Consider the following 11071-nt stretch of genomic DNA (forward strand, 5'->3'; position numbering starts at 1 on the left):
TTAACCAAGAGGAGTGATTCAAATTTACCGCGCCGTAATGCTTGTTTCTAATTGGTCCAACCAGAGGCAAGTTTACTGCACTGTTATTAAATTTTGACACTAATGACATTTATGAAATTTTGGCACTTATGTCAGTTTATAGGTTAATTAAGTATATCGGCGATTTCTTGTGTTTTCTGCATTATTCCTATAATTTTTAGATATTTAGTCTACTTTTATATAAAAACAGTTGTTTTTAGAACTCTTTAGCGATGTGTTAGTATAATATAATATGTATGGATGATCATCGAAAGCTGATATGATCAACGAAAAAAGAAGATGAATTTGGTGACTTTTCTAGTAACTTTCTTGGGTGTGAATCTGTCTTTTTAGTTTACTCCTCTTGGTTAAAAAATCAACTATAGAAAAATAACCAAATACATCTTCTTTTTTGGTTGATCATGTCGGCCCTCAACGGTAATCCATAAATATTATATTATATTAATACGTCGCTGAAGAATTCTAAAAACAACTGCTTTTTGTATCAAATCAGATTAAAAAAGAATGTGTGTGTGTACATTGTACGCACGTAAGAAATTATACTTCTATTATATGATTTAAACGAAATTAATATACTTTTTATTTATATTTTATTTAAATATTAAACTAATTTATACTTACTACTTCTCAAACATTTTTATTAAAACAGTGCCAAAAATTAAAATAATAAAAGAATAAAACACACACAAACACATTAAAAATGCCACAAATGATTTCTGAACATTAATTGTCGGAAAATGTTTTAACTAAATACTTATTTTCTGAAAATAAAATTATATAATAAATATACTTACAATCATAAAGTGTACAAAAAAAATAAAAAAATAAAAGTTTTTATTGGTATTCGAACCAGCTATCAGCGCGGTTGGTATATTGGGATTCATTCGCCTTAAACGCTTCGCCACGGAGGCAATGTGCCATTATGTGCGAAGATCGACTAACTACACGGATTAAGCTTTTGACATTTTTGAATTAAATTAAATTATTTTGATTTTGAATTGAAATGATTTAGAATTGAAAAAATACAACAAAACATAGAGTAAGAAAACAATATATTAGGTGAACATTGATAGAATTTTTGATGGTAATCAAATTACAGTAAAACCTCGATATAACGGACTAATTGGGGGGACGAGGTGTCCGTTAAAGCCGAAAGTCCGTTATATAAAAATCCGTCCGTATTATAAAATAAATCAGACTATTTAGAAATGTGTCCTCATTATGCTATAATAAAAAGTTTGTTGAAATTATTTGTAAAATACAGCGTTTGGGGTCCACGGGGACCCCGTTCTTGTGCAATGTTTTTTGATATGGGTAGGGTTAAGTATGTACAATATTAACAGGACGTTTTTAATTTTTTTACATTTGACTGGATTTTTTGTCCGTTATATCCGAAGTCCGTTAAATAGAGGTCCGTTGTATCGAGGTTTTACTGTATGTAAATAAAAGTATTACATACTATGTATTTTGGTAGGTTCAAATAGGTAGGTACCTATGATACATTTACAATTATTACATACCTGTTGCTTTTAAAAACTATTTAAATGTCACTACAATTATAAACTTTTTTGTTTCTGTCCTCACAACAATAAAACTAATATATTATACATTTGTTTACCTTCATATTGAACAATTATTTATTATTGACAGATCATTTCAACACCCAATCAGAGCCCGTATAACGACTAATACCATACTGTCGGTGTGCGCATGCGCGCAGATCAATATAAATTCACCCTCAATCTCAATCGCGCCTAAAGAAGTATAACTTCAAAAATCTAAAAATTAAAGAAATAACACAGAAAACACAAAAAATCGCCGATATAACTGAATTAACCTATGAAATGCCAAAAGTGTCAAAACTTGATAAATGTCATTAGTGTCAAAATTTTATAACAGTGGAGTAAACTTGCCTGCGGTTGGACCAATTACAAACAAGCATTACAGCGCGGTAAATTTGAATCACTCCTCTTGGTTTAAAAACATATAGCACTGTATAATACAGCTTGTTTATTGTGACTATCTGTTGCGTTTATCTAAGAATACTAAAAAATTTCACTGTATAAAGGTTGTAAATTCGTATACAATAAAAAAATAGTTAATTTAAATGTAGATAGTTATAACATTTAGTAGTTTAGTATTTTTTTGTTACTCAAATTTCTGAAATGTGAAATTTTTTAGGTACCGTAAGTTCGCGAGCCAAGACTATAATTAACCCTCCCAGGTTTAAAAGGTATAGTATTTTTGTTTGTAGTAATTCGGTATAGGAGGTTTGTCCTTTTAGTTTTGCATATAGCCGCTTAGAGAGCGCCACCAATAAAACTTCCGACATAATAAATATAACCTCAATCCTTTGTTGACATAAATTCATGCATGTGCAAAGATACAATGGAAGAATTATATCTGAGTATAGGGACCAAGATTTCGTTTAATTTTGCCTTGATAAATAAACAGGCAGTAAAGTGCAATTTTTAGATTTCCCGTGTCTTCATTCATTCATTGATCGCTTGGTTTGTAACTAAATAAAAACCACAAATACAGGCGCGTAACCAGAAACTGATCCGAAGAGAAGTGTTGATTTCTTCAGAAATACAACTTCGAATTGGAATAGTGCGGTTAATTCAAATTTAATATGCACTTTAATTTTTGATTATTTTTATTCCTTCGTGCTTTCTTGTTTTTATTTCTAGTATTGAAAACTATTTACTTTCTCACACATTTATGTTTAGATATAGTGCTTGTTTTATTTTTATCAGTACATACTTACATTTGTTCGTGATAATATACTTTTTCTTGATTATAGCGATCTTCGCAATACTTTTTTATTTTTTAGTGGGGCATTGTAAGGACCCCTTTATATGAGGCCTGTACGCGAATTTACAAAACCTATACTATTTCAGTCATGGGGGCGACTGAATTCGAGTAGGTTTTGTATGCAGAATATTAGTTACATATCCTATGCTATTTCGGTCCAGAAATTAACTGTATCGGTGTAGGATTTGTAAGCGAAATTTTTGATTATTATTGAGCAAATGTCTATACTGTTTCAGTCATGTAAATAAAACTAATCAAATATTTACTAAGTGGATTTATTATTATATCATAAAATTTAGATATGTTTTAAAAATTAAAATGAATAATATATATTTGGATAATATTAAAAATTAAAAACAAATGAATAATTACTAACGAAAAATAATTACGAAAAAAAAAGATATTCTTTATAAAAGGTTCTGCATGATCTAAAACCGAAGGAAGATGCAATTATCTGATATCGAATTTTATCAATAGTATACGAGGGATGTCAAAAAATATGAATTTGTCTCAAGAGTAAAGTACCTTTATATATTTCACAAGATTGAAAATTGTTATTACAAAAATGTGTTTGGACTTAAAAATAATTTTCTAATATGCAACTACATTCTTCTGATTGAAAAAAAAAATGATAGAATGCACGCCGAATTTATAAGACTCAGATATATTAAAAAAAGATCAATGTCCCTCGAATACCACAGTGCTGAAAAAATGTGTGACAACATTGGAAAAAATGAAAACTCCGTCACAAATAGTACCTGTGTTTTCTCACACAACTCGATTTGCCAGGAACCGAAAAATTCGAGTACAACCTACCGCTATAGCTCGAAGAAAGCATAGGGGACTCAAGGGTCAGAATCGCATACAGTCTGGAAGACCAACCACTCTGGAAAAAAAGAAAAAGAAGAAACCTCACAACATTGGTTTAAGCATAGAAAAAAACGAGTCTAGTGCAAAAAAAACACTGACTTAACTCTGTTCAATAATTTAGTAAGTATCTAATATTAATAAATACCCATGTTAGATATTTTTTAATTCTTTATACAATATGTCCCACTAAGTTTAAACCTTATGGAAAACTTTTTTTATGATTACTTTTACGAAAAAAAGTTGTTTTTTATAAAAAGTTTTGCATGGTCGAACACCTCTAAGATACAATCATTAGATATCAAATTTTATTAAAAGTATACGAGGTATGTCAAAAAATGTGTTCTTCTCTCAAGAGTAAAGCACCTTTATATTCCACAATATTGAAAATTGTTATAATCGAAAGTTGTTTGGAATTAAAAATTATGTTCTAATGCACAATTATGTTCTTCTAATTGAAAAAAAAAATTGAAGATACCTAACATCATTTTTATTTTAACTCCGAAATTATTAATTTTACCAAAAAAAAGTTATTCTTTATAAAAAAATTTGCACGTTCTACAAAATAAGATTCAATAATAATATTTCACATTTTATCAATTTTATACGGGGTATGTCAAAAAATAATATGAATTTCGCTAAAGAGTAAAGTACCTTTATTTTGCACAATATTGAAAAATTTTATTATAAAAAGTTGTTCAGGATTCAAAAACATGTATGAGTATACAATTACATCTTTTTAATTGAAATATTGTGAACTATAAAGGTATTTTACTCTTGAACAAAATTTATATTTTTTGACAAACCTTGTATACAATTGATAAAATTTGATAAATTATGGTTGTATCTTAGTTTCTAGACCATGCAAAACTTTTTATAAAGAATAACTTTTATTTCGTAAAACTAATAATATCGAGAAAATTAATTTGAGATAATTTGAGAAATTTTCAATTTTTTTTTAATTAGAAGAATGTAGTTGCATAGTAGTAGCATTATTTTTAAGTCCAAATAAATTTTCATAATAACAATTTTCAATTTTGTAAAATATATAAAGATACTTTACTCTTGACAAAAATTCATATTTTTTGACATCTCTCATATACTATTAATAAAACTTAATATCAGATGAGTGCATCTTCGGTTTTAGACCATGCAGGACTTTTTATGAAGAATATATATCTTTTTTTTGTAAAATCAATAATAAAAAAGTTTTCCATATGGTTCCAACTTACAGGGACATACTGTATATATTCGTATATTAGTAATTATTCATTTGTTTTTAATTTTTAATATTATCCATATATTATTCATTTTAATTTTCAAAACATATCTAAATTTTATGATATAATAATAAATCCACTTAGTTAATATTTGATTAGTTTTACTTACATGACTGAAACATTTGCTCAATAATAAAAAAAAATTTCGCCTACACAACCTACTGGAATTCAGTCGCCCCCATGACTGAAATAGTATAGGTTTTGTAATTCGCGGCCTGCACAGGGTTGCGAGAAAGTCTGGCAACACGTTATTTTCTCGGAAGCCGCTAGAACGATTTTTATAGATTTTGGTGGGTAAGGGTCTTTTAATGCGGCCGATATTATAGTGATTATTACATTGTTGTCAAATCTTCCGTTTTTCTGAAAATCTAACGAACTTTCTTATTTCAAATGGAACACCCTATATATTTTTTAAGTTTTGGAATCCTTAAGGAATACTGATTATTTTTCATTATGATATTCCCTATTCCTAAATGCCATAATTTCGGAGTTATTGCTACATTTATTAAAAAAATTTAAATAATTAAAAAATATCAATTTTTTTGGCCCGGGTAGACATTATTTTAGGTACTTTGGATCATTGGGAACAAAAAAGGTATTTTGTAATTTTTCTCTAAAGTTAACCTTTTTCGAATTATAAATAATTTAAAACTGAAAAAAAAAACGAAAAATGACGATTTTCAAGGTTTAAAAACACAAGTAAAAAATTATAATTTTTTAAATTACAAAGTACCTAAATTAAAGATCAAACCTTCTATCAGATACCTGTAAGAACTTTTGGCACGTTTTATTCTAAGATATTGTTTTTTTTTTAATTATTAATGAAGCGCATATGGGAGAAGGGGCGATTTATTAATAACTAAAAAATAATATTTTAAAATGAAACAAGACCAAATTGCTTATCGGTAACTGATAAAATAATATTTTATCGTTACCGACAACCTATAAGCAATTTCGTAGTTTTAAAAATAATATTTTTTACTTGTGTTTTTAACCTAGAAAATCATCATTTTTCGATTTTTTTCAGTTTTAAATTGTTTATAACTCGGAAACAATTAACTTTATAGGAAAATTACAACAAAAGATCTTTTTTGTTCACAATGATCCAAGGAACCTAAAATAATGTCTACCAGGGCCAAAAAATTATTTTTATAAATTGTTTATTTATTTTTTTTAATAAATGTAGCAATAACTCCGAAAATATGGCATTTAGGTATAGGGAATATTATATGAAAAATAATTAGTATCTCTTACGAATTCCACAACGCAAGAAATATACAGGGTGTTCCATTTGAAATAAGAAAGTTCATTAGATGTCCAGAAAAACGGAAGACTTGACAACAATGTAATTACCACTATAATATCGGCCGCATTAAAAGACCCTCACCCTCCAAACTCCATAAAAATCGTTCTAGCGGTTTCCGAGAAATTACCGTGTTGCCAGACTTTTTCGCAACCCTGTATAATCAAAACCTGCTAGATCCATGTTTTGAAATTTTGTCAGGAGGTTAAATAAACATTAAAAATGTAAATTTTCCAAAAAGCATCCTGCCTTTCTCAATCAAAGGGACATCATAAATATCATAAAATGGCACACTAATTTGTCATTTTTCTGCATGCCCTTACATCTTCAGAAATTTGTACTTTTAGTTTGGATTTAGTAGAACGAAACATTTAGGATTTAGCACGTTTTGATTCTACTGGGCTCATATTATCGTTAATATTTATATACATAATGTACATTTTTATACATAACAACATACGAAATAGTTCAATTACTGTATTTAGTATTTATTGTTTCAGGTAATAAAAAGCACTAGGAAATTTGTGCCAATCCCAAAATTCTTGCAATAACTTTTATATTTTTATGACATATTTAATAATTTTTATATCAATTTCTGTAAAATAAATTTGTATTGACTTTTTTAATGCGGCGTATTTATTAAATTGACTCTTTTAGGGCCGGTTGTTCGAACGCTAATCAACAATGATCACTATCAAATATTTAATTACTGTCAAAACTGTCAATGTCAACTTTGGTTGGGTTGCTAAAAACATAATTGATTACAATTCTGAGACTATAATCAATTAATATAACAATAATTATTAACATAATTGATAATAAATCTCATAATTTTAATTAATTATGTTTTCAGCAACCCAAACAAAGTTGACATTGACAGTTTGGTGACAGTAATTAAATATTTGATAATGATAATTGTTGATTCGCGTTCGAACAACCGGCCCTTTAATGTAGCAGAAGAATAACAAGGTTTTAGGTAGGAAAGATCCACGGTTATTAGACTTTATTACGGTTGTCTTGTCCGACGGTGGTGGGGAGACTTATATTTTTGACTTTACGTCACAAGAGTTTACATTCCCATATTTTTAAATGATTTTCGATCATTGAATGTGTGTTATTGTGTATATATGTGTATTATTTGTGTTATTATGAAATAATTAGACAAATAGTACACATTTTATCTTATACCGGGTGGTGAATCGTAAAAAGGGCCATAGGAAACTCAATGTAAAATTCTGAATTGTTGAATTCCTGCTTCCCTAATTATTTTACATCAAAAGTCATGAGAGAATACTTGTAGAGAATTAAAATCTGTATTAAAATCAAAAGTTAAAATTGTTCTACGATTTAAATGCATTCCAAAATTTTGAAAAATATGATACATGTGCCACAATAGGTATGCGTGTAAAAGTAAGGCCACACGTTACTATTTAACTGACAGTGTTCACACCATTGACTGAATAAAAAAATCTTTATTATTAATCCTTTCTCCGCAACTGAGGGTATCTTATCAACTGTATTGTTTTTAAACAATAGATGCAATAGACGATAAAATAAAAATATTGACAGTTCAAAAATGTGAACATTATTGCATTGTGTGTGGCCTAAGTTTGGGATGAAAACTAAAATGTATTACATTTTTACAAAATTTTGGAATATGTTTAATTACGTAGACCAATTTTAACAGTTATTTCCAATTCAGATTTCAATCCTCTACAAATAGTTTCTAATGTCTTTTGATGTACAATAATTATTAGGGAGGCTGGAATTCAACAGTTCAGAATTTTACATTGAGTTAATGCAAAATTTTGACGCATGTCAAAATTCTCAATGTGTTTTAATTGTATTAATTTTTTTCGAATCCTGAGAAAACTAATAAATATTTTTGAAAAATTTAAACTCAGAATGAAAGACTACATTATTACCGAGGGCTGAAAGTCCCTGAAAACTTCTATAATGTTTATTTTAATAAGTTACAGGGCTGAAAATAAAAGAGAAGTGTGATATTTAATTTCAAATATTTCATTCAATAGAATCTGCTTGTTTATTCTAAGGGGCTTTCCGCCCTCGGTAATAATGTAATCTTGCATCCTGCGTTTAAATTTTTCTAAAATACTTGGTTTTCTCAGGATTCGAAAAAAATCATATTACGATTCAAATGACAGTAAACTCTCGTGACGTAATCTCACCCTTAATGTTAATTGGTTAGTCGATTTAGGCAACCGTAGTAATGTCTAAGAACCGTGGGAAAGATCATGCACCGAAGCAATATTTATAATGAAGCAGGTTCAAGAGAAATCATTAGGATCAAACAAACTGGCATGTTTATGTTTCGTGGAGTTTACGAAGACATTTGACAGGGTCAAATTAAAGGACGTTATCCATTTATTATACGCAAGAGAGGTACCTCTAGTAATAATTAAAACGATCGAAGATATCTATCAGAACAACACAATAAAAATAGAAGAAGAACTAACTGACCCGATTGAAGCTGGCAATGAAATAAAACAGGGAGAGTCCCCGAGTCCTCTGTTGTTCAACCTGATCATGGATGAAATAATAAAAAACAGTATGAACTAAAAAAGGATACCAAATGGGAGAAAAACAACTTAAAATAATCTGCTATGCAGACGACGCAATACTAATCTCTCAAATTGAAGATGATTTACAACGTATGCTGCATCAATTTCATATAGCCGCCAGAAAATTTAACATGTTAATTTTCCCAAAAAAGACTGAATGCATAACAGCAAATCTAATAAGATGTAAATTAGAACTGGTGGTTCAGATAATAGAACAAGTTATGAAGTGTAAATATCTTAAGGCGGGTTCTCATTTGTCCGTTTCGTTGACACAGTCTGACTGATTCATTAATATTGAAAAATAAAAAGCGACGTTTGCATTCTCACGTTTTGTTTTGCTACATTCAGTACGCAGTTAGTCCAAATATTTTATATCGTATTAATAAAAATGGTTAAAAAAATTGAGACCAGCTGTTCGAGAAGTATGTTTACAATGATTAGTAAATGAATTACAGAATATTTTAGTGAATCAAAAGAAAAGAAAACGTCGTAGATGGTGGGTCAGGTCCTGGATATGGGGGGCTAGTGAAACTATATTGAAAGAATTAGAAAGGTAAAGTTTTCAATCCTAATAGCAACATTAATAATATTGAAAAATATTACACCTGGTTACACCTCCATGGCTTCTAAAATTTGCAAGCCAGATGGATGCTGCAGTGAAGACAAGAGGGAATTCTAAAGAGTTGCAATTTACAACCCCCGCCTGCAACTTGGTAAAGTTCCAACGGAAAATGGACCTAGTTACTCTATAGGAGTAATACTAATATAAAATAAAAATGTATATACCATTTTTATTCAGTTGCAATGCGAAGGCAAAACAATCTTATTTTTAGAACAGGGAGCGCAGTCCAGCACTTTATCTCTGAATCGACGATTTTCGACTCTTATTGGAGTTATCATCGGAGAGGCGTATTCCTGCTGCTCTCTGCTCGAAGTGACCAAACCATGAAAGTTTATTCCCGCATTGCAACTGACGTGTATGGAGTAGGTCACTAGCGTCATCTGGCAACTGAAAGGTAAAGTTTTCAATCCCAATAGCAACATTAATAATATTGAAAAATATTACTAAAAGATTTTTAAATTGAAAATGGATTGAAATGGACCAATAAGTTTTCAATTTAAAAATCTTTTAAACTATTCATTTTACAGATTCCCAACTGTAAACAAACGCACATGGAAGCTAAAGAGGGTCGTACTGAACTGAGGTGTATCATATATTTTACCGTGAGTGAATGGACTATTATGAAACTACATTCTGTATATTTTTCATGTCGAGAAAAAGAAATAAAACTTTTTGAAACATCAATAAATTAAAATTGTTGGTTTTCTTACCTTTATAAAAGTGATTACCACAAGCTATTTTTACTTTTGAACAATAAATACTTTGTTTATGTATATTCAAAGTTCATTAAACAGACTACACACTATAAAACTTATAAAAAAACTATAAAACACGACCAGTATTAATTAATAACTCGACAATAACTACTGTAAAATACATATAACACAAAATAATATTATCTTAAAAACCAACACCTTACATACGATTTGAATTTGCGGACTGACAAGTTTGGACCTGTAAAATGAGAATCCGCCTCGTTTAGGGCAATAAATTACATTTAATAGCCTCTTGACGAATGAGAGGGCGAATAGTAACACGTGCGTTTGTTTATAGTTGGGAATTTGCTATATGAATGCACTTAAGTAATATTTTTCAATATTATTAATGTTGCTATTAGGATTGAAAACTTTACCTTTCAGTTGCCAGATGACGCTAGTGACCTACTCCATACACGTCAGTTGCAATGCGGGGATAAACTTTCATGGTTTGGTCACTTCGAGTAGAGAGCAGCAGGCCTACGCCTCTCCGATGATGACTCCAATAAGAGTCGAAAATCGTCCATTCAGAGTGCTGGACTGCGCTCCCTGTTCTAAGTGAAAAATAAGATTGTTTTGCCTTCGCATTGCAACTGAATAAAAATGGTATTATATACATTTTTATGAAAGAATTAGCTTTGGAAGATTGTGATTCATAGAACGAAGACAAATTTCAAGAGATTCTGCAGAAAATTGCCAAAATTGTACTTCGAAGAGAGGTACAACCACAAGAACTAGTTCACATCATCACAATCGAGGTTTATATACTTTAATTTTATCGTGAGTGCTGGATATAGTCCAACAATATC

General features: G+C 29.6%; 1 protein-coding gene across 2 annotated transcripts in view; it reads left to right on the forward strand.

The window, feature by feature from the left end:
• LOC126884603 (kinesin-like protein KIF18A) overlaps positions 1 to 6929 on the forward strand; it is a 75425-nt gene extending 68496 nt beyond the window's left edge. The window contains exons 9-10 of one of the 2 annotated variants that reach the window (XM_050650606.1): positions 2221 to 2272; positions 6804 to 6929. In XM_050650606.1, coding sequence (XP_050506563.1) covers positions 2221 to 2272; positions 6804 to 6807 — 56 coding nt within the window. In that variant the 3' untranslated portion in view covers positions 6808 to 6929. The remainder of the gene's footprint in view (positions 1 to 2220; positions 2273 to 6803) is intronic. The other variant, XM_050650607.1, reaches the window with a different exon arrangement.
• The last annotated feature ends 4142 nt before the right edge of the window (positions 6930 to 11071 follow it).

Source organism: Diabrotica virgifera, chromosome 5 (genome assembly GCF_917563875.1).
Source record: "Diabrotica virgifera virgifera chromosome 5, PGI_DIABVI_V3a".
Taxonomy (NCBI): domain Eukaryota; kingdom Metazoa; phylum Arthropoda; class Insecta; order Coleoptera; family Chrysomelidae; genus Diabrotica; species Diabrotica virgifera.